Here is a 23,593-nt window from a genome sequence, read left to right on the forward strand (position 1 = left end):
GAAATTTCTGTGGGTTAGGGTGCATGGGCTCAGGGATTAACTAGAAATACTCACAGAAGAATCAGCTTTGTTCATCTGTCATTCCAGTGGCAAGAGGCAGACTAACAACTTTCAGAACCAGAGCCTGATTAATGGGTTAGCTTTGCAAAGCTCCACGAGAGCACAAGCCCAGTAGGGGAGTGATGGACCCTTTTCAGAAGCCCTTACTAAAAGGATGAAAGGCAACAGGGATACATTGCAGCAAGGGAAATTCCAGCTGGATAAAAGAGGGGTAAACATGATGGTGAGGGTGGTTCAGCACTGTGGCAGGAGCCCAGAGAGGCTGGGAGATCCTTGGAGACCTTGTCCAAGTAAAACCGTGAGGTCGCTTTGAGGTTGGCATTGGTTTGAGGGGCTTTTTGGACTAAAGGCATCCAGGAAAAGAGAAATGACAACCAGTCAGATGGATCCTAGGAAGGACTATTTAATGATGTCCCAGGTTGTTTTTAAATGAAGGATCACTTGACATTGTGGCTTTTTTAATTTCCGTTTTAGGGTCGTGGTGCTGGAGAGCAGGCCGACGGACAACCCGACAGCCAACAGCAATTTGTATATCCTGGCAGGGCATGAGAACAGTTACTGAGAACAGCACGTGGCAGGCAGCTCACTGTGAGGAGAACACTCCTGCTGCAGCAGCACTCGTGACTGGCTGGAATTGCACAAAAGCTGCAGTAACCCCACTTCAGTTGCTTTATAATTTATTGTGGCATGAGAGGAAGACGAGAATTGTTTGTGGTATGGACACAGAAGCATTATAATACCACAGAAGTGCTTAATTTACTGTTATGTAATCTTTGTACATATGCAGTATTTTTCAGTGAATCTTCTTGCTGAAGCCCTACACTGACTTTCTGTAGATAGAAGTCCTCCCGTTAAGTACAAGTGTCTTACCTGTACAGATGTAAAAGTCACTGAGGATGCAAAAATTAAATTGGGGTACTATTATAAGGACGTCTCATGTGTTTATTATAAAGTGGGATTCTAGCAACAAATATAGTACATTTAGCAACACTATTGTATTTTATTATATGTAATTTACTAATACAAATAAATATTAACTTTTAGAAATTGTAACCAAGGCTGTAATCAGATTACAATCTTGTTTTAATTTCGATACAACACACTGGTGTTCATGTTTGCACAATGTATTGAGATGTGATGTATTTAGTCACAAAGGTAAGCTGTGACTTTGTGGATATGACTTGGGCTTCAAAGTTCCTTCTTTTTCGTTTACTTGGGTAGATTTCTTTGTGAAACAAACCAGTTAAACACCTGTATTTTTATATTTAATTAAAACTTTCCTTATGATTACTTCTCTATGCTTGAAAACAATACCTTATGGATGGGTGTCAGTCCCAGACTAGTGGTACCTGGCTGTAATTCTGCAATAGGTGTTTGAATTATTAGTGTATACAATGATAAAAAGTAGTTATTACTGTTTGTCTTACTACATAGTTTCATATCACGATGAAAAGGAGCAACATTCCACATTGTGGAAATGGCTCAGAGATGTTGCCATTTTGACTTTTTTTTTTGGCCTTACAACCATTTTCACACTTTTCTTGATTTTAGGATGTTAACACATGGCCAAAATTTAGTTACTACCTCATTGAAACAATACAATGGTTACTACGCATCACGGGAACTTAGTTTTGATCAGAAGTATTTTTGATTGCTATTTTCCAATGGAGTGTGTAAATGCCAAGTTTTAAGCAAAATGCACACATTTGACTCCTTTTTTTGTATATGTTCTTTATATTTTATTGTGATAATATACACTAAAACCAAACTAAATTAAAAGTGATTTATGGCCTGCGTTATTGTTGTGATTGGTAATGCTTTGAAATATGTTCCCTAATGTATATAATGTAAAATAAATTTTTTTAACATGTTGTTGTACAATTAGATTATCACCTGCACTGATTTTCCACATAAGACTAAAATGGAACATACTGAGTTTTCAATTCTGCTATTAAATGGTTGTGCCAAACACAGAAGCTGGGCGTCTGAATGTATGAACAGAGGTTGTTGGAGCTCCACTCGGGGTTGGCATCAATACCCTTTTGGCCTTTGGGCAGTGGATATGTGGATTTGAGCTAAGTCTTTCCAAATTCCACCTTGTGTGGTTTGTTCCCTCCATTTCCTGCTTTTCCACCTCTGTTGATTGCAAAACTGATTTATTCTTTTTTCAGCAGGTTTATTTTTCTGCCTGTGGGCCTCAAGCTTACTGCTTCTGCCAGCCCCAGCCTGGCTGTTCCTTGTCCTGAGCCTTGGCTCACCCTGTGGGACAGGTGGTGGCAGGAGCCCCACTGATGAGCAGCTGAATTCTCAGAAAAGTCAAGAAGTTGTGCGTGTTTCACAGCACCCTTGTGAAATCCCCCAGGGGGATTTCCATCCTGCCTCCTGTGGACTGTTCCTCACTTGGACATGCAGTATGTTGCTCAGCTTTAACAAAATGTAGTACAGGTGATGTGCAGTGAATGTGCTTCCTCCTGGGGGGTTCTGCAGCAGCTGGGACCAAGTTTCTCAGGCCATTGCTGAATTACAGGCACCAGAAGCTAAGGGCTGTTGGTTTTTACTCTGGTTGGGCATTTTTGGTATGAGCATGCATGCTGGGATGCAGCTGGAAGGGATAAAAATAAAGAGGACAGTGGCATGTGGGAAGAAGGAGCATTGTGCTAGGGCACATGTGTTTCCAGTCTGTTGGTATAATCAGGACAGCTTTGCTTCTGCCATGCTGCTCTCTAGCCTCAAAGAGAAGAATTGAAGGGTTCCTGCGTTACTGAGGATTGTCCTGTTGCAGGATTTGAGGTTTGTGCCACAAAACTGCCTTTCCTTCATCTTGAGCTGCTTGACTACTCTGCTGACAGCTGAGCCCAGGAGCCTGGTAAATCAAAAGGTCTCCTTTGCTAGACCTGCAGCTGCCTTGAACTGAAGTTCTCTTGAGCCACGCCTGGTAGGAGCTTGTGACTGGGATCCTGGTGTAGGACTGGGATCAGTGTGTGGCTGACTGATGGGAGCATACTCAGAGCCAGGAAACCCCATCACAGGCACCATGAGGTTACAGCAAGGCCTCTGCCATGGATGATGGACACAGCTCCTCCAACAATCTCTGTGGCTTCCCTTTTCCTCTTCCTTGTCCCTTCCATGCTGGCTCCTAGCGAGTGGTCCAAGCTGCTGGCAGGCAGGAGGGTTGATGTGACTGCAGTGGGGCACTCACCAGCCTGGCAACCAAGTCTGGTCAGTGCAGGAGCTGAGCTTGGGCCTCATCCCAAACAGAGCCTTTTCACAGGGCACAAAAAGCAGTGGTACCATGTGTGTTACGGAAATGCTCCTGGAAGCAGGGTCACAGGGGAACGAACACTGCTTTTGTCTTTTTCTTGCCCATCTCTCCATGCAGTGCTGCCTGCTGCTGTCAGAAACTGGATCTGGTGAAAAAGAGGGGGTTCAGATTCAAATTCTGCATCCCACAGCCCGTAACTGAAAGCAAGGGCTGTGCAAGGTGAAGCACAGCCTGGCTGCCTGTAGCTTTGCCACGGGGAGCTTGCAATGGGGCTGGGGGAGCCCAGCAATGCTGTGAGTGCTGGTGGGGGTGGATGTGTCCCCCAGGCAGGGAACATTTCTTACACCCCACAGGGTTCAGCTTTAGCAATAACCCTCCTGGGTTTTGAAGGATAGCATGGGAAAATAGCTGGTAAAAATAGGGAATGTACCCAAACCTCTTGCTTCCCTCCAAGGAATCACACCTAAAAATATAGGAAGTAATGTTTCAGGCCTGTGTCATCTATGAGTGGTGTAGAAGAAGGAGTAGAAATTTGTCTGGGGAGGGAGACACAAAACCTGGCACACTCCCAAGTCTTTACTGTGGACAGCAATGCTGGGTTTGGTGCTTGCTCAGCATCATCCTCTACAGCTGCATTACTGCTGCTGGAGGTCTTCCTCCCTCCTTGGGTTCAGATTTTCATAAAGTCATGGAATGGTTTGGGTTGGAAGGGACCTTAAAAGACCATGTAGGACCACTCCCCTTGCCATGGCCAGGGACACCTCCCACTAGACCAAGTTGCTCAAAGCCCCATCCAACCTGGCCTTAAACATTTCCAGGGATCCACAGCTTCTCTGGACAACCTGTGCCAGGGCCTCACCACCCTCCCAGTAAAGCTTTTTTTTCATAACATCCAACCTAAATCCCTCCTCTTTCAGTTGAAAGCTATTTCCCTCGTCCTATCGCTACGTGCCCCTGTCAAAAGTCCCTCTCCAGCTCTCTTGCAGGCCCCCTGCAAGTACTGGAAAGCTGACAGAAGGTCTCCCCGAAGCCTTTTCTTCTCTAGGCTGAACAACCCCCATCTTCATATTATGGAAAGGCACTCCAGCCCTCTTCTGGACTTGCTCCAACAGGTCCATGTTCTTTTTATGTTGGGGACCCCAGGCCTGGATGCAGCACTGCAGGAGTGGAAGAATCACTTCCCTTGACCTGCTGCACACATGACTACTGCTGCAGCCCAGGATGCAGCTGTCTTTCTGGGCTGCAAGTGCACATTGCTGGGTCATGTCCAGCTTTTCATCCACCAGCACCCCAATGTTCTCCTCAGGGCTCTTTTTAGTCTCTTTTCTGACCAAAGCTGTCAGGCAGCATTTGCCCTTACTGAAGCCATGTTGGCTGTCACCAATCACCTCCTTATTTCTCTTGTGCCTTACCAGAGTTTCCAGAAGGACTTGCTCCATGATCTTGCCAGGCACAGAGATAAGACTGACCATCCTGTAGTACTCTGGATCTTTCTTTTTTCCCTTTTTCAAATGGGGGTTATGTTTCCCCTTTTACTGTCAGTGGAAGTTGCACCAGAATGCCACAACTTCTCAAGTATGATGGATAGTGGCTTAGCCACTTCATCCACCAGTTCCTTCAGGACCTGTGGATACATCTCATCAGGTGCCATGGGCTTGTGCACCTTCAGGTGCTTTAGAGGGCCTTGAACCCAAACTTCTCCAGCAGGTGATTCTTCAGTCTCCCAGGCCCTGCCTTTGCCCTCTGCAACTCGGGCAGTGTGGCTGGAGCACTTCCTGGTGGAAAAGGGGGCAAGAAAGTCATTGAGTACCTCAGCCTTTGCCATGTCTTGGGTAATCAGGTCTCCCCTTTCCTTCCAGAGAGGGTCCTCATTTTTCCCAGTGTTCCTTTTATCACCAACATACCCACAGAAACTTTTCTTGTCCTTGATGTCCCTGGCCACGTTTAATTCTCTCAGGGCTTTAGCTCTTCTAACCTGATCCCTGGCTGCTTGGACAACCTCCCTGTGTTCCTTCCAGGCCACAGCCCCTGCTCCCACCCTCCATAGGCTTCCTTTTAGTGTCTGAGCTTGTCCAGGAGCTCCTTCTGCATCTACACAAGGCCTCCTGGCGTTTTTGCCCAACTTCTTGTCTCAGCCGGATCCATCTCCGTGTGTCCCAGACGCATCCATCTCTGTGTGTCTCGGACAGACCCATCTCCCCGTGTGGCCCGAACAGATCCATCTCCCCGTGTGGCCCGGACAGATCCATCTCCCCGTGTGGCCCGGACAGACCCATCTCCCCGTGTGTCCTGGACAGATCCATCTCCCCGTGTGGCCCGGACAGACCCATCTCCCCGTGTGTCTCGGACAGATCCATCTCCCCGTGTGTCCCGGACAGATCCATCTCCCCGTGTGTCCCGGACAGATCCATTTCCCCGTGTGTCCCGGACAGACCCATCTCCCCGTGTGGCCCGGACAGATCCATCTCCCCGTGTGTCCCGGACAGATCCATTTCCCCGTGTGTCCCGGACAGACCCATTTCCCCGTGTGTCCCGGACAGACCCATCTCCCCGTGTGTCCCGGACAGACCCATCTCCCCGGGTGTCCCGGACAGACCCATCTCCCCGGGTGTCCCGGACAGACCCATCTCCCCGTGTGGCCCGGACAGATCCATCTCCCCGTGTGTCCCGGACAGATCCATTTCCCCGTGTGTCCCGGACAGACCCATCTCCCCGTGTGGCCCGGACAGATCCATCTCCCCGTGTGGCCCGGACAGACCCATCTCCCCGGGTGTCCCGGACAGACCCATCTCCCCGTGTGTCTCGGACAGACTCATCTCCCCGTGTGTCCCGGACAGACCCATCTCCCCGGGTGTCCCAGATCCCGGGTCACCTGCGGTCCCAGCGAGCGCCCGTTCGCCCTCCCGCCGGCAGGGGGCGCGCGCGGCCGGCCCGCCGCTGGCGTCACTTCCGCCTGGAAGGCCGCGACCACGCGTGGCGGGGCGCAGGCGCGGGGGGGCGCGGGGCGCCGCCGCTCCGCGCATGCGCCGCGGCCGCCGACGGAGCGGGCGAGGACGGGACCGGGGAGGCGGCGGCGCTCGCGCTCCGACCCCGCCCCTCGCGGCCCGCGCGACCCCCGTCCCGCCGCGCGCCCCCCCCGCCGCCCCCGCGGCCACCCCCGCGAGCCGGGGCGGGGAATGCGGCAGCCGCCGCCCCCCCCCCGCCGCTGCGGGCCTGCCGCCCCCGCCGGCGGCGGGGGAGCGCCGGGGCTCCCGCTGAGCGCCGCCGGCCCTCCCGCGCGGCTCCCGGCCCGCCCGGCCCGCCCCGGCGGCACCATGCAGGCGCAGCCGCTGCTCTACGAGTTCTTCAGCGAGGAGAACGCGCCCAAGTGGCGGGGGCTGCTGGTGCCCGCCCTCAAGAAGGTGAGGGGCGGCCGGGTGCCCGCACCCCGGGGGCCCGGCCGCGGGATCGGGCGGGCCACGGGGCCGCACAGGGCTCCCCGCGCTCCGAAAGCGGCTGCGGGGCTGCCTGCCGGGGGTCGGTCGGCGCCGTCCCGCAGGGCAGGCGGCTGCTTCTGTGGGTGCCCCGGCGCGGAGGGGCCCGGCAGCCGCGCTGGGGCGATGCTCTGACAGACGGAGCCGTGTACATAAAAACAGTGTGATGGACACGCGGGTGCTGTCCCCCCTCGGCCTGGAGGGAAGCGGGTGGTGCTGCTGCGGGTTTCTGCTGGTCTTCCTTGGTGACACGACTGGGAATGGGGGGGAATTGTTATGAGCAACTCCTGCGAGAATTTTGGTTAATTAGTGTTCGTGTCTAATGGCTTTTCGTTAACCTTCTCTTAGTTTAAATACCTTTTTGCTGAGAAGGCTTAATCAGGACAAACTAGCAAGTCTTGCTCCCTCAGGATGGTGAGGCTTGTGCCTGTGGCGTGGAAAGAATTTATTCGGAAGAGAGGACAAAATAGTGAGGGCTCCTCTTCCACTTTTTCAGCCTGAGCCCAGAAAATAGAATGCGTAAGAAACAAGTTTTCTGACACTGTTACTTGAACTGGCTTCAGGTTGCAGAACTTCACGCGGTTTAGTCCTGCACAGCAACACTTTCTGAGTTACTGTCTAGTTACAGTGATTAACTGCAACGCCTTCGTGAAAGGCTCCTTCCTAGGGTTGGTTGAGAGGTCTCAGGTGCTGCAGTTGTACACATTGCAGTATTTCTTCCTAATTTCCTCTTGCAATGTATTGCCTCTCTTCTCTGGGAATGCTCTTTGAGGTCTCCAGCACTGTGTGACTTTGTCCGGTTCTTGGAAGTCTTTTGCTTGTCTCATCCGTAGCACGTGCTGTTAATGTCTTATCCCTGGATAGTTGCTTCCTTGAAACTTCACTAACCACACGACTCACTTGTGGTGCTTGTAAGCACTTGGACACCCATCCACCTGAAGCCTGCTTGGAAGCTGGAGCTACCCAAGGTCCCAACCACAGAGAGCTTTTTCCTTTGGAGGATGGTTTATTCCATGATGGAGCAAATGTTTGTCAGATTTGGAAGAAGTCTCAGTGCTGACGACTGGAGTACAGAGAGTGAGGATTCAAAGCAAGCAAGCCTTAAAACTTTGGAATAACTTGTGACATCTGACATGCCAGATTTCTTCCCAGTGGACAAGCCATTCGTGAAGTCACCCTGCATTAAAGATGCTTCCTGAAGGAGCTGGATGTATACTGCAGTGGGAAAAGGAATTCTGGAATCTGAGGTCAACAGAGAAGGCCAATGAGGACAAGCTACCAAAGATGACGAACTGGCCCTGCAAGGTATGGTTGTCCTGGTTTTGATGTCCTCTGCTCTGTTTCTCATTGTGGGTAGAGGGTTGACAGGAGTCAAGGGGAGTTAGTTCTGAAGGCTTCACACTGAAACTTGTAACTGTCTGGCAGATGTTGACTCTTTTGACCTCAGCTTTTCATGAGATCACCACCTGTTTCCTACCTTCTCTCAGGCTGTTGCTGCTTACTACTGCTGTTTCTGTAAAGATGGAAGTAAAGAATCTGTCCAAACTGTCACCAGCTTTACTGAAGAGCCAAATACTTGAGTTACAGGAAAACTAAATGGCAGATGAAATTGTTAAATTACTATCTTATTGGCTTCTTCAATAATAGAGAAACCATATAATGTATTTTCCTAACTTGATAGAGGTACAAATAGTTTTGGGTAGGATGTTTTGCCCTGATAAAGGCCCCTAAAGTAATGAAACCTGTCACGGGTGGTGGGTTAACCCATGAACAGCACACTGCACTTGCCTTGATAATTGTCTGTCATGGTTCACAAGGCAGGTGCAGCACTGCAGTCAGTGACCCCTTGGGTAGCTCACCAAGACCCGAGCTGTACCCACAGGCCAGCACGTGGGACTGATAAAGTGGAGAGGGTGGCAGCACATCCCGGTGGGGTCAAAGGGCAGGACTGTCCTGGAGGGAAACTGGTGCCTTGTGACTTTGCTGAATTGCCAGAGCATTGCTGTCTCAGTAGGAGTCACATTTTTGGAAGCTCACGTACATCCTATTGTTGCTAGAGGAGAACCTTTCCTTCACTTCTCCCTTAGCTGACCAGATGCTGACACTCATTCTCAGATAGTGACAGCAGCTGAATGCAACCTGAAACCAGGTGGATGTAGAGGCAGAATTGTGATGATTTCCTGCACAGCTGGAATTAGACTTAATAGTTTGTGGAGACCTGTGTTGAATTAATAGGTCCAGTGAGGAGAGTGGCATTTCAGTTAACATTGTAGAAGCACATATACCAGGATGGAGTGTTTGCAGCTCTTGGGGAAGGCTGCCACACGTGGACTGAATCATTAAAATGCCATTGCCCTTTTGTAACTGTGAGTTGGCTTCTAATGCAGAGCTCAAACTACAGCCTTGGGATTGCTTTCTTAAAAAGCAGGTGTTGTTGAATCATTGCAAATAGTTTTCTTTTTCCAGTGAATTATTTTGATTCTTTTTTTTATCAAGCAGCAATCCCAAGAATATAGAGTAAGAATAAATCTCTTCCTACATTAGGCAATTCTTAGGAGACCATGCCTTGTGTTTCATTAGACACGAACCTTAGCAGTAGAGCTGTATTTGCTTTGAACAGCTGCATTTGCAAAAAGCAGCTCTTGTACCACTGAGATCATAATGCAATCCCTTTTCTTCTGATTCTTCTTCAGATGCTGTCAAGACAGGCTCCAGTGCACTCAATTAGGAAGAAAATGATGTCAACTGAGATTCTTCTCTGCCTGGTCACAGTTATTTTGAAGCTGCAAAAGAGGAGTGTTGCAGAGATCCTTGTTTGCTGGCTAAAGGCAGTAATCATGGTGATGAGGTACAAGAAAAGGAAGAAAGAATAACAACAGATGTCTGAAATTGTAGTTGCAAGGATGGACAGAAGGTGAGATGCTGGGGCTGAAGATGAAGGATTCAAGACAGGTGAAACACCAGAGGTCTCGGATACCCAGAGATGGAGGTACACAGCTTTTAATGCACCTTGGAAAACAGACTCAGAAGGGACACCTGCCAAGTGATGCCACTTCCAGCACTGGTGTTCCTCTGCTAGTGAATTTCTACACTTTATTCTGGTCATAACCTTTTGGATAGTTTTTCTTGAACATCATTCCTTATGACTTACCTCGTTGGCGTAACTTGTTCTTGGAGTCAGAATTTCTCTGCACGTGTATGATGCTCCTGTTCCCTGATCCATTGGTTTTTGCAGTAGGAAGGAAGCATGTCATCCTTACTGATGGATACCTTAAACCCTTTGATGATGGAGAAAAAAGAATGTCCTGCTGTTTGCATACCTCAAGTTGTTTTGAATCAGTTGAGCAATTAACCCGGGGTACTGCTGGAATTTGTTGTGGTCAGAATGATTGGACTGGTGTGGCTTGGCAACTGAAGGGATTTGCTTCATCAGTTAAGGAAACTGTTCCAGACAGTGTGCTTCCAGGAACTCCATGTGTTGTCTAGTCAGTCATCCAGACCTTTTGTGGAGCAAAAGACATGGGAAAAGCTGCTTCAGTGACTACAGAGTTCTCAGGAAGCTGTTGCTGACAAAGATATTTCTACCTGATTTTTAGTTACCTGGCACTTCCAAGTGATGACAAACCAGTTGCCTCTTGCTACTTGGAATGTCACTTCTTACTCTTAGCATTGCTTCATACAAGATGTAGAGCTTTCTTAATTTCTGATCACTTTGGGTCTTCAGTTCCTCTGATGGCTGTGGAGGATAAAGCTAAGAACATCCTAGTTCAGCAGTTCAAGTCTTCACTGCATGATTTTTTTCACCTGCTCAGTGGAGCAGTGTGGTACTGCTGCCATTCTGAGACGTCAGCAGAATGTTACCAAAAATCCGACTCCTGCCTCCTTGGTGAATTGTTGCTGAAGTGTGCATCCAGGACATTTGTATTTGATTTAATTTACTGTATTTTTAATTGATCAAGGTAACAAAACATGGTCAGGGTTACCAAATATCAGCAGAGATGTACAAGGATAGAAGAAAAAGCTTTTTAAGGAGTGCTGACTATAAGAATGCTCATCCATGCAAGGTATAACAAGGTGTTTGTCCTGGAGTGTTTAGTGATAAGCTTGTCAGTGTTTTTTTAGTTACTGAGGGAAAATAAAGAAAAGATATGTTGAGTAAAAATAAGAGTTACAGCATTAGTGAAGACTTTTGAAGGCGCTGAATTGAAGAAAATTCTCACCGAATGATCTCCTCTGTTGCCAAATAATTTCTACTAATAATCCACTGAATAAACTGCAAAGGTTTAGAAAATTTTCGGTTTAGAAAACTACTTACAGTCAGTCAAGTTTTATTCTCTCTGATAGTGCTTTGGAGGGTGGCTTGGCCTGTTGTATCATTACAAAACTCCTTCCATGATCAATATGATGTGGTAAATACGATGCTTTTTTCCCTTTAGACCCTTTTTTACAAGCCCTTCAGCTGCCACCGGGGCAGACTGGCAGCACAGCCCGTGCTCAGCAGTGAAGCACAGTTGTTCTTTAGCAGGAGCTGTTTTTTGGATCATACTGTGAGTTCTTGCCAGAATCCTGGTACAGGGGTAGTCTTATCTGTAACTCGCAGTTGATGCTTCATTTTTATTTCAGTTTGTTACATAGCTTTAGAATTGTTTCCTTTAGAATTCCTTTAGATTAGTTTCCTTTTGTTATACTGTTTCCTTTGTTATACTGTTTTCTGAAGCTGCTGGAGCTTCTGTTGCTCCTGATGGACTCAGGTCAGTTATTGTTCTCTCAAAGCCTCAGGATTTGTCTGGTGTGTTCTGTACTTAAGAGAACAACTGTGAACCTGATTGTGTTGATTGTTAATGATGCTTTAGGAACATAAAGCTGGTGTTTATGTAACGTGAAGTTGCTTTAAGAAGTGTCTGGAGCCAGGTTTTTTCATCCTGAATTGAAATTTTTCAGCTTGTAAGCAACCTGTTAGGCTTTTTCTCATGGCCGCTGAGGAAGAGGTAACTGAAAACTGTTGCTGAGGATGTGAGGTTTAGTATCAATCAGATTGTTAAATTCACTGTGTCTTCCTTTCTTATCTATTATCAAACACCTCTTTCTAATGCAGAACAAGCTGCTGAGTGTCAGTCTAGACTGGAGTTGGGGTCATCTTGTGACCAGCCTATGAGTTGTGCTGGACCTGCTGGAGACCAAGCTTTCTGTGTAACCTGAAGCTGTTTGATCTGCTGTCCTTTAAATGAAACGTTTCTCAGGGTTTGGTCTAAGTTCCTACTGCTTCCCATGAGGCTTGTGGGAATGTTTATATTCTAATTTATTATGTAGAGTTTGGGGAAAAAAATGGTTTGAGAAGACTTTATGTAAAATAAGCTGCTATGGGTTATAAAATAAGATCAGCCATATTTATCTTTGTATTATACATTAAGCACTTTCTTCTTTGTTGTTGGTGTCAGTGACTTTTTCTGCCAGTTTAGATTTATGGCTGCCTAATTTTTAAGCTCTTGCTGTTCCTGACAGAAATTCTTTGCTTTTGTGCATTTTAAGGGAAGAGGACAAATAGGCAGGGGGGAAAAAAAAAGCCAAGTGTTCATATTGTAGGATTTTCTTTAAGTGTTACAAGTCTTTTTTTTCTTCAAGCAGGCACTATTTGTCTCTGCTCGTGTTCTTAAGCAGATCCTGAAAAGCTGTTCAAGAAATGCTGGCTCTGCTTATCTTTAAATAAAGAAAACCCTGGTCATTTCTCTTCTGAGAATTAGCAAAGATTGAGAAGATTGGATATTCAAAAAAGTGAATACATGAGTTGAGTGGAAACAGCCATCGTGGCAGAGATTTGTAGCTGATGTAGATTGCATTTGCCCATTAGAATTGGTTGGGGTATTTTGAAGAATCTAAGCTTCTTTTAAAAGTTTTTAAGCTGCTTTTTTAGTAATTTCTCTTATCATAAGATAGACATTTTATGTGTGTAGGAGGGAAGGGAATGGTTCTGTCATTATTTATGGGAGAGGTTAAATGTTTAGATAAGAATCTGATCTAAACATCACAACACTTCAGAAGTTGTTAGTCTGTTTTTATCATGTGTATTCCTAAGTAGTATTGAAGGATCTGGTGGGATTCAAGCCATACTCCCCTTTTTCAAGGGTGGTAAGGCAGGGTGGCCCACATTTTTTAATTTAAAATCTGAGATGGCTTTATGAGAAAGATGGAAAGCCCCTGGTAATTTGATCTTCTCTTTTTTTTTTTTGAAACTGATCATGTGACGGTTTATGCTAACAGATGTTCCCATTTCTTGTCTTCTCTTACTAAATCTTGCATCTTACCCAGCCTTGCATCATGTCTCAGATAATGAACTTGGGACTTGAACTGAGTACCCTCAAGTAACACTCTGTCATTCTCAGTCTGAGCCTTTGGGTACTAGAGAAGTGCAGATACTGAAATTACACATTTCTCTGACAATTGTGCGCCGAACTGTGCTGTACTTTTCCTTGTTAGTCTGGTTGTTTTCTTTTGTTCACTTGTATGACTTTGAACCCTGACTGACACTAAGTGTCACGTAGCAATGAAGGTTATTTACCATCTACCTAATATAGATAAGCTGTGCTGGCAAGCCAGTGGCACCTCATGATGTTTTCTTCTGCCAAGGTGGATGTTCTGTTAAAGTGGAGCTCAGCAGTGGCCTTTGAGAAGGATGGCGTCACTGTCCCAAAGAGAAGTGCTTAGGGAAAATGTCTGAAACCTTTATCTCCTGAACTCAGAGTAGGTTATCATTGTTGACTCTGTTTTGGCTGACTGTGGATAATGTTTCAGGTTATGGCCTGATGTGGTATTTTTGTTTGTTTGTTCTTATTCCTATAGGCTCTGTGTTACAGACCAAAGGAGTTGTAATGAGGTTATTAAAGTCTGGTCTGTTTTCTAAGTAAAGGAGAAAATAGAGCTGCTCTTCATCACTCCAGTTCATCATGCTCTGTATTTTTACTGTTGAATTGACTTGGTAATCTAACACTTCTTGAAATACAGAGTGCTGGAGTATGATATAGGGAGACTGTAACACAAATTTGTTCAGTTCTACTCTAAAAAAACCAAACATGAAAGGCAGCATCTTCCAGACGGCTCAGATCAGCTCTGCTCTTTAAGAGAACACTTTGGCAAGTCTGTAATTTCTGGTGTTCAGGTGTTCCAAGCTGGTACAGTATTTCAGATGTCAGTGTTTGAATTGTAAATAATGTTTGGGACTGCCTGGCATGCTGTTATTTGTGTAGCGCCACAAATACACTCTGTAGCTGTGCGTAGCGAAGTTCTTAGGAAAAGTGAAACTGTTGGCATAATCAAAATATTTGTGTTAGCTAGTCAAATGGAGAGAAGTTCTTCTGTTCTATTTTTGCCAGACTGCTTTTAAGTTTAAAAAGCAGTGACTTCTGGAGGTGTTTTTTAAGACCTGCTGAATAAGGGTGTGCAATCTGCAAGAAGCCAAACGCGTGATCCAGCGTATTTGAATCTCAGCAGCAGTTAAGTGAGCACCAGGACTATGCCCAGACATGAAGCTTTCAGACTAATGAGTGCCTTAGCAGGCAGGTGGATTTCTGTTTGAGGCTGTTGTGTGTTTGAACTTCATAACATTCAGTTCTTGCTATAACTGCAAACAGGAATTAAAACTCAGGTGTGAAATTAAATAATTATGGCAGCATTATTTGCATATAGACATGGGTTTAACATTTGGATGAGGCAGATTGTTGGGGTTTGCTTCAGAGTTGTTAGGCTCTCGTGTTAGTGATTGAGAGAACTGGAGGCATTTTGAGTTGTGTGCAGGGGAACAGTAAAATGATGAAATTGGGGCTTGACAGATGCATTGCGAAAGTCAGCAGTCCGCTTGCTCTGGCATAATATTTGCCATCGGTGTAGGACTGAGATTAAACTGTTTAAGTTCTGAAGCACTGAGCTTTGTGTACCTGAAATTTAGGATGGTTAAAACTGTGCTATTTTGTGAACTACAGAAGTGCAAAGGAAAAGTATACTTGAGGTTGCAGAAGTTAAGTGACAGTCTGGAAAAAAAAAATGGGAGGAGCAAGGGGGATTGTTCCTTGTTGAATTTGCACCAGTAAGAAATTAGACACACTTATGACATACAAGTAAACATATGGGGACCGAATTTTCAAAACCTCTCAGCTGCCTCTTAATGCCAGGACAACACTGTGGCCTTTTTTGAAGTGGTTTTTTTACTACAGAGGCTGACATATTTTAAAAAAACACAATGGAAACAAACTTCTAAGCCAATCTTACGAGTGCTAACTGAGAATGGTTTAAATAATTTGAAACAATAAATGCTGCTGAAAACGTTGTTGTTTCTGTAGTGTGCTCTGTGAAAAATGTTCTGTATTTCATTATTATAGATTGTGGTGAACAATGGCTTTTCAAAGGAGGAAAAACCCCCCACTGCTGAAACCTCTTGTAAAAACAGTGATTTAAGAGCTAGTGGAGAGATAAGTATATTCAAGGGCTTTAAAAGTTTTCCTAATTGCACTACTAAGCACAGTTACTAATTAACCATTTTCTTGACATTAAACATAATTTATAGTGATTTGAGTACGTAAAGCATTTGAGATTTATATTTCTGTCAGGTGTGAGAGTTTCACCCAGGTTTTTCTGATGGGCCTTAAGAAAGCTACATTTTGGATGGGATTTTTCTGGGCTGTTTGGCTTGGGTTTTGTCATCTTCTTTTTGCAAGTAAAGCGTGTGTTCTGGGGAAGAACAAAACTCAAAGCTTGAATTCTTCTCTTTCCTGTAGGTTCAGGTGCAAGTCCATCCTAAACTTTCCTCTACTGAAGATGCGTTGCAGTATGTGGAGGAGTTGATTCTTCAGTTGTTAAATATGTTGTGTCAAGCTCAACCAAGAAGTTTTCTGGATGTAGAGGTATAGAGAACACTTACTACAAATCTTATTACAAATAATTTGAACTATTACACGAAAGCTTCTATATTAATTATTTCACAATGCAAAAAGGAAAGCAGTAATTAATGTATCTTTATGTAGCAGAGCCTTCTGCATAAATCTGACTGATTTATGAGTTCCCTAATAGCTCATTTTCCTATCAATTGAATTTGTTGTTCAGTGCACAGCAAAAGTATCTGAGCTGGTTTACTTTTTAATAGATGGTGAGTGTAAATTTTGTATATAAAGCTGACTGGTTCCTTTCAAAAGACCTTTTTTTCCCCCACTGATACTGTATGTAAACTACAGCTGCTTAGTCTGAAGCTCTGTGCTGCTTTCTCAGCGTGGTAATTTAGTCTGATATACCCTCTGCTGTCCCAGAAATTAAAACAAAAATAGTTCAGTCACTTTTTCAGAATGAGTTTGGAAACACTCCTTTCCTCCTTACAGAGACCTGGTCTCTTACCATTGCCTTTTCAAAGATCTACAACCTCTACTGCTCATCAGAGCAGCTTAATGTGTAAGAAGAGAGGCTGAGCTGAAGAGTTTTTCTGTCTGATGAACAAATTAGTGAAGGTGTATCACTTAAGTTTGTAGGACCACGAATACCTTGGTAGCACTTTGTGCTTAACCATGATTTAAAGACTTTGGTGCCAAACTACAGACTCTGTGTGCTGAGTGGCTGTTGGTTTCCAGTGCTTGGGGCCAGGGCCTGTGCCAAGTGACTTCTTCGCATTCAGAAGAAAGTGGACTAATGGCAAATAAAACCTCACTAACAAAAAACCCTTAAAAATGTGGCTGTCTTAGAGCTCAAGATTCATGAATTTCATCCCTCCCCTTCCGTTTTGAACACTGACACCCCCAGTGGTGTTCCAGTGTCCCCTTTAATGGCTGACCTGTTTTGCAGCATCATTCTGGTCTGGCAGCTCAAGAGACAAGAGGTCTGGGGAAGGTTGTTTAATGCTGTTTTAAACAACGCTGACAAAAAACTCGACACAAAGTGTTGTATTACGAGTTTTATGGCTCTGAAGACAGAAGAAATGCAAGAAATAGAGATGATCAAGCAACTGCCATTTACCCCCTTGGTGTTCATGCACAATGATGCTGTCTTTAATTATATGGTCAGACACATTCATTTTTCCCCTGGGACACCTTCATTGTTCAGTCAACAGACTAGACCCTTTTAGGGGTGTGAATTGTTGTTAGTGGATCAGAGGTTTTTTTTGGTAGGACCTCTGCTGAGTTATGAGTGGGGGAAAAAAAAAGCCTGCACTTTGAAAAGTTGGGTATTACCTTTACAGAATAGTCTTCTGTCTTCTTTTTTTTTTTTTTTTTTGCTAGAAAGTTTCTGTTTGTGTACTTTTTCCTGTACCAGCTCTCTGTAAGTGGTCATTAACTTCATCTTCCTCATTTCATGGTTACTCAAACAGGAGCCATATTTACGTAAGTGAGCACTTGCAACTGAAACAGTCAGTGGGAGCTGTGGTCTGAAAAAATAAAATGTGAAGTTATGTGAGAAAATGAATTTCTGGCATCTCTGAATACCAGGGCTACAAAAAAATGGTGAAGCTTTTGAACCTCCATAGACCTGTGTGTGAGTTCCAGCAGGAGAGTTGTTCAGTGCATGGGGGTGTGCAGGTGTCCTCAGGCACTCTGACTGCTGGAAGGAGGAAATAAACGGGGGAATATCTGATCCACCTGTAGACTGAAACTGGTTTAGAATATGTGGGTGCTGTTGGAGATTTTCTTCTTCTGTTATGTTCATTGTCATCATCAGAGCATTTTGCATGTGTACAGGCTAGACCATGTGCTGATCAGTAGAGGTAAAACAGGAAGCCTGTTACCATTTCATTCAGTGACCATCCTGTGCAGGGAATAAAGTGCTAGGAGAAAATGTAGTCAGGTATTTAAACACTGAATTACCAGGCATGTGCACAAGGGAAGCAAACTGTGCCTTCAATGGCAGCTTAATTCTGGCATTTCTTATATTGTGAGCATTATATAGTTCTCTGATAATGATACTCTGAAATATCCTTCTGAATGTAGTGCGCAGCATGTACCAAAATGATAACATTTTCACATTTTGTATAAGCTTTTATAGTTGAAATACAAAGATCAGCAACCATTTCTTTGTTAAATAGTAGAAGGCAATTTTATAACATAGTTACATTGCTGAGATCATTCAGATGGTGCATTTACCCTTTGGTCATGTTTTTTTGTCTTAAGGATCGTGTTCAAAAAAGTTTCCCCCATCCTATTGATAAGTGGGCAATAGCTGATGCCCAGTCTGCTATTGAGAAGAGGAAACGAAGGAATCCGTTATCTCTTCCGGTAGAAAAAATCCATCCCTTGTTAAAGGTAAGCAGTGATGGAATCTTGCTTTTAGAATGCAATTAGAGGTCAACCCCTTTGTTTTGTGTAATTTCTGTGTGCTGCCTGAACTGTGAACTAGAAGAATTAAGAGTATCTGTGTTTTTTGCGTAGTTCTAAGTGTTCCAATCAATGGAATATGTTCATTTTTCAGTTAAAAATCGGTCAGTTCTCTTTTGGACAAACAAGGCCAAGAACCTTGTATACAAGGCCATGTATAAATTTGATTGTTCATGTTTCATTTTGCATGACTAAGAAAACACTCAAGAAACTTGTGGAAATAGCCCTAAATGTTTAAGTGAGGGTTTTGGGACAGTTAGTTGGCTCTTGGCACTTCCAGAGCTAATACAGCAGCATCTCCAATGGCACTGCTTCTTCCCTAGGCCTACACACTCCTGTGTTTCTATTCCTAAAATAGGCTGTGGATATGTGGTGAATCTTTATTGAGTAGGGCCTTGAGCTTGTTTACTGGTTTGAGTTATAATTGACAGTGTCTTGGTTCATCAGCTGAGTAACCGTGGAATGCTTTTTTTTTTTTCTTTTTTTTTTTCCTTTTCAGGAAGTTCTAGGCTACAAAATTGACCACCAAGTGTCTGTTTACATAGTAGCAGTATTAGAGTACATTTCTGCAGACATCTTAAAACTGGTTGGGAATTATGTGCGCAATATAAGACATTATGAGATTACAAAACAAGATATTAAAGTAGCAATGTGTGCTGATAAGGTAAGCCCAACTCTGGTTTGTCATGTTAACAAACAGCTAAAGCTGTAGTTAAATTTTGAGAGGACAATGTCTTTTTCTTGGTGTGTATATGGAATGTTCTACCTTCTAAGAAGAAATTAGTGTCATAAAATATGGCTCCAGTAATGGAACAAAACTACCAGAAAGCTAATTGAGCTTACAAAGCTCTTGCTTGTACTTATTAATACTTAAGTGTCTCTTCTTCTTGGTTGCACCTGCCTAATGTCAGCAACATGTGAATATTCTAAAAATTACTGTGAAGCACCACTAATTTAAGACTGTATTGCATGTAAAAAGTAGTGTTTCAGTGGGTCAAACAAAACACTTATCTCCTTAGCATCTCAGCCCAATCTTCCTTAGTGGTGAGACATGAGCCTGGTGAATAGAGCATGGAATCTCCTAGCAATGTGCTAGAACTGTATCTGTGAAGGAAAGTTAGAACTTGGGGGGTTTCCTTGAATACTTGGATTATTCCTTGTAATTTCCTACAGTAGTGATGTTGTAATGTCCCATTCCCCAGAATTAGTTAGGATTCTCATTTTAACCTGAGTTCCATGTACCGTCACTGACTCTGAAACATGAATCACCTTCTGTTCTTAGAGCTTCAGAAGTGAGGCTTAATGCAAAATGTCCTGCATTGCTCTTCTTTTAGAGAGTCATTGTAATGACTCCTGGCTCACATACCACATTTGGAAGAAGTGTTCAGTGATGCACTTTTGTTGAGAACTTTAAATTATTGATTGCTTGTGTTTGGTAAAACCTGCTTGGGGATGAATTGGGACCTCTGGTAGTCAAAGTGTTCAGAGTTCCTGTTGTCTGTGTAATGTGAGGGCTTTCTGAAGCTCGTGCCCTTCCTCAAGAGTTCATTTTAAGAAGAGAGCTCAGTAGTTAAGGACAGAAACTGGGCCATGTACAGTCTGTGGACAGGCCAGTGTTCATTGCAGGTAGATCACAGGGTTCTGAGCATGATCATGTGTGACTTCCTGATAAAGCTAAAGCTGAAAAGCCAAGATGTACACACCTTTTGATTTCAGATAGTATAGTGTCTTCAGAAACTTAGATAGTGCACTGCTGATTCAGAGCAATAGAGCACAGCTAAATGCTAATTGTTTTTGTGTACTTCACCTTCTAAAATTGTAATTGATTTTAGGACCACGTTCTTGGAGAGATGCCTGGATTGGTCTAAGTAACTGGGAGTCTTCAGAAATTGCCACTGCAAATAATGACTTGCAAATTCATAGCAATGGATATTGCTTTTGTAATGCTCAGCTGATTGCAGAATGAAAATACATAAATCTTACTGCTGCTAAGTCTGATTTCATGGGAATAATAGGTTTTCTTTATTGGGAGCTCACCGGTCAATCTTGAAAAGGGGTTCTCACTTTGTGGATTTCCCTCTCTTTGCTGTCTAGGTATTAATGGATATGTTCCATCAAGATGTAGAAGATTTAAGTGCACTAACTTTATCTGATGAAGAACCCTCCACCTCAGGGGAGCAAACCTATTATGATCTAGTGAAGTCATTTATGGCAGAAGTTCGACAATATATAAGGGAACTGAATCTCATTATCAGAGTTTTTAGAGAGCCATATGCCTCCAACTCCAAGCTGTTTTCATCTCATGTAAGTATTGTACAAACCACAAACACAAAAAGCTCCTACTACAATATCTATAAATATAGATGGATATTTCTGGAACTTACTTGTTGTTGAGTTTCATGTATCAGGAGTAGAGAAAGCACTTTTCTTGAGTTCTGAAATGGAAATAGTAAAACAGCACTGGCAGGTTTTGTAGGACTGTGGGAGAAACCTTCCCATTTACTTACATTCGTTTACAGGCCTGTAATTTTTAAGATCTGTCACTGTTCTTTGCCATGTTTGAATAATGTACATTTTATATATTTATATATGTGAATTACTTTTAAAATACATTTTATGTTCTTACATAAATCACAGAAAAAGTGTATTATAAAATGATTGTAAAATCTTGTTGTGTTTAAGGCAGTTCTTGACTTTCACATCATAACAGAGTAGCTTTGCACATTTGACTTTTGTCTTGTTTTGTTGCTCTTTGCAGGATGTGGAAAACATATTTAGTCGTATATCAGACATCCATGAACTTAGTGTGAAGTTACTGGGTCATATAGAGGACACTGTTGAAATGACAGATGAAGGTAGTCCTCACCCACTTGTAGGCAGCTGTTTTGAAGATATGGCAGAGGTAAGAGAATGGGATTGGGGGGTTTGTTTGGGGGTTTTTTTTGCTATTCATATGTATTTTAATACTTGCAGTTAGACCTCTGTTCCAGCTGCCTTTGTTCAGTTTGAGATCTCTTCTTTCCAACCCCCCTGTGATGAAGGGACTGTCCATTTTTGAGCGTGCTCTTATCTTTTTAGTCTCTAAATCTCAGCTTTTAGGGTGGCTGTTTAGAGAGCAGAGGTGAAAAAACTCAACAACACTGATGAGGAGGTTCCTGTAAAACTAGAAGCTGGTCAACCTCTCCTCAGTCCCTGCGAAGATTAGTAAATCTTTCTGGACTTTGCATCCAGCTGTGTGAAGGACCAGAAGGTGGTTGGCAGAAGCCAGCACAGGTTTCCAAAGGACAAACTATATCTGACCAACTTGGCTGCTTTCAGAGAGATGGCTGTGTCCGTGGACTAAGGGAGGAGCAGTTAATATCTCTTATCTGAACTAAGCAGGGCCTTCAGCGCAGTGTCGTAGTGTGGGTACAGCCATCCTGGTGAGATGCAGCCTAGCTGGTTGAGTTGTAGAACATGGGCAGTTGGCTGAACTGTCAGGCTTTGGAAGGACTGTTATCAGCAGTACCAAGGGCACCTGGAGGCCAACGGTTAGTGGCATTCCTCAGGGTTTGGTACTGTTTAATGTCTGTGTTGATGGTGTGGAAGGAGGTCTGCTTCATCTAGTTGATAGGTGCTGCCAAATTATGGGGGGACACACAGGAGGACAGAACTACTTCTTGTGGAACCTCACAGGCTGGAGAAATGGACCTATGAGAACCTCCTAGAGTTGAGTAAAGGCAAACATGGAATTCTGCACCTGGGAGCAAACAACCCCATGCACTGTCTCAGCTGCCTGGCTGAGGAGCAGCACTGCTTGCCACGGCTGGGAGATCCTTGGGAATCGGATGTGAAGGTTAACTGCCTCCTGGGTTACATTAGGGAATGTGTAGCTGGCCGTTCTGTGTAGAACTTGAGACCAAATCTGGTGTACTGTGTCCAGTTTAGGGCTTTCTGGTACAAGATAGGCTTGTAGTGAAGGTTGTCATGATGATTAAGGAGTTGAGGCCCACGATGCACAAAAAGGGTTGAAACTGCTGGGTTTGTTGACTCCTGAGAAGGCTGAAGTAGGAGATCTTATTGCTGTCTTTAGTTACCTGAAGGGAAGGTGTGAGGATGGCTGAGGCAGACTCTTCTCAGTTGAGGACTGTGAGATGAGTGAGAGAACACGAGGATTGTAAAAAGGTTAATCCTGATCAGATACCGGGAGATGGGGGCGGAATTTGCAATGAGAACAATTGAGCATTGGGATAGGCTGCCCAGGGAGAAGTTTTGGTGCCTCTGTTCTTGGAGTTAGAACTCAACAGGATGAGACCCTAAGCATCCTCAGCCAGCTTGGATGATGGATCTGTCTTTGGCCCTGAGGTAGGCACTGCTTTGAGCAAAGAGTTGGACCAGACTTCCAGAGATGTCTTTTAGACTGATTTAATCTGCGAGTCTGTGCACATGAAGATATTGATTCTTCTCTATAGCTGTTTTGGAAAAAGTAGAAGCAGAAGAGTCTCTCCTGCATAGGATATATATTTTCTTTTGAGAAATGTGGAAATTTAGCTGTTAAATCAGTTTTGTGAACTGATGGCATTCCTGCCCATGGCAGGGGAGTTGGAACTACAAGATCTTTGAGGTCCCTTCCAACCCAAGCCATTCTATGATTCTGTGATTGTAAAATTATTCTGTATCTCTTTTTAGGAACTAGCATTTGATCCATACGAATCATATGCACAAGATATTTTGCGACCTGGGTTTCATGATCATTTTCTAAGTCAATTATCAAAGCCAGGAGCAGCATTTTATTTACAGGTAACTTGCCTTTAAATAAGACATACTGTTGATACTATTATTTTAATTACACTGTATTGTTGCTTCAGTACATGTATTGTTTTAAGACTGAAACTTATTTTGTTTCTAGTCAATAGGTGAAGGCTTTAAAGAAGCTGTTCAGTATGTTCTGCCCCGGCTGCTCCTTGCCCCTGTTTACCACTGTCTTCATTATTTTGAACTGCTAAAAGTAAGAATATTGTGTCAATCTGATGTGTTTGGTTTTGGTTTGGGCTTTTTCATAATTCTCAGTGTTAGGTATCAGATCTTTGTGTGCTCAGTTAGGTGTAAAATCACTTACTAGAATGTGAATAATAAAACTGCTATGTTGAAAGAAAAGCAGGCTATGTGCTCTGGAGGTGCATGCTGTAATTAACTGAATATCAGCTGATAATGATTTCTGTTGAGTAATCTGTCAATCTAGAAAGCAATAGAGATCTACACACTCATATTTTTGGTATGGTTGTTTCAACAGTGCTAGGAGATGATGGCACATGGCTGTATTGTAGAAAATGTCCAAGCCTTTCTCAAGCTGTTACTTTATAAATTTGAAATCACAGCAAGATTCCCCTTCAGACTTCATTTCATTTTAATAAAAGCTTCAGGGTTCTTGCAGTGCATGTCCCATGAGGTTGTAAAGGTGATATCTTTCCTTCAAAGGG

General features: G+C 43.9%; 2 protein-coding genes across 8 annotated transcripts in view; both read left to right on the top strand.

The window, feature by feature from the left end:
• Positions 1–2,036, top strand: part of MAP4K3 (mitogen-activated protein kinase kinase kinase kinase 3) — a 66,798-nt gene extending 64,762 nt beyond the window's left edge. For all 5 annotated transcript variants that reach the window (XM_032103413.1, XM_032103414.1, XM_032103412.1 and 2 more), the window contains one exon: positions 535–2,036. In XM_032103413.1, coding sequence (XP_031959304.1) covers positions 535–622 — 88 coding nt within the window. In that variant the 3' untranslated portion in view covers positions 623–2,036. The remainder of the gene's footprint in view (positions 1–534) is intronic.
• Positions 2,037–6,608: 4,572 nt separating this feature from the next.
• The window catches only part of SOS1 (SOS Ras/Rac guanine nucleotide exchange factor 1), a 43,732-nt gene continuing 26,747 nt past the window's right edge, over positions 6,609–23,593 (top strand). The window contains exons 1-9 of one of the 3 annotated variants that reach the window (XM_032103419.1): positions 7,664–8,100; positions 9,489–9,784; positions 15,561–15,686; positions 17,931–18,062; positions 18,634–18,798; positions 20,229–20,438; positions 20,893–21,036; positions 22,803–22,913; positions 23,023–23,121. In XM_032103419.1, the coding sequence (XP_031959310.1) occupies positions 9,779–9,784; positions 15,561–15,686; positions 17,931–18,062; positions 18,634–18,798; positions 20,229–20,438; positions 20,893–21,036; positions 22,803–22,913; positions 23,023–23,121 (993 nt within the window). In that variant the 5' untranslated portion in view covers positions 7,664–8,100; positions 9,489–9,778. Of the gene's footprint in view, positions 6,724–7,663; positions 8,101–9,488; positions 9,785–10,767; positions 10,860–15,560; positions 15,687–17,930; positions 18,063–18,633; positions 18,799–20,228; positions 20,439–20,892; positions 21,037–22,802; positions 22,914–23,022; positions 23,122–23,593 lie in introns of those variants that run through there. The other 2 variants (XM_032103417.1, XM_032103418.1) reach the window with 2 other exon arrangements.

Source organism: Corvus moneduloides, chromosome 3 (assembly GCF_009650955.1).
Source record: "Corvus moneduloides isolate bCorMon1 chromosome 3, bCorMon1.pri, whole genome shotgun sequence".
Classification (NCBI taxonomy): domain Eukaryota; kingdom Metazoa; phylum Chordata; class Aves; order Passeriformes; family Corvidae; genus Corvus; species Corvus moneduloides.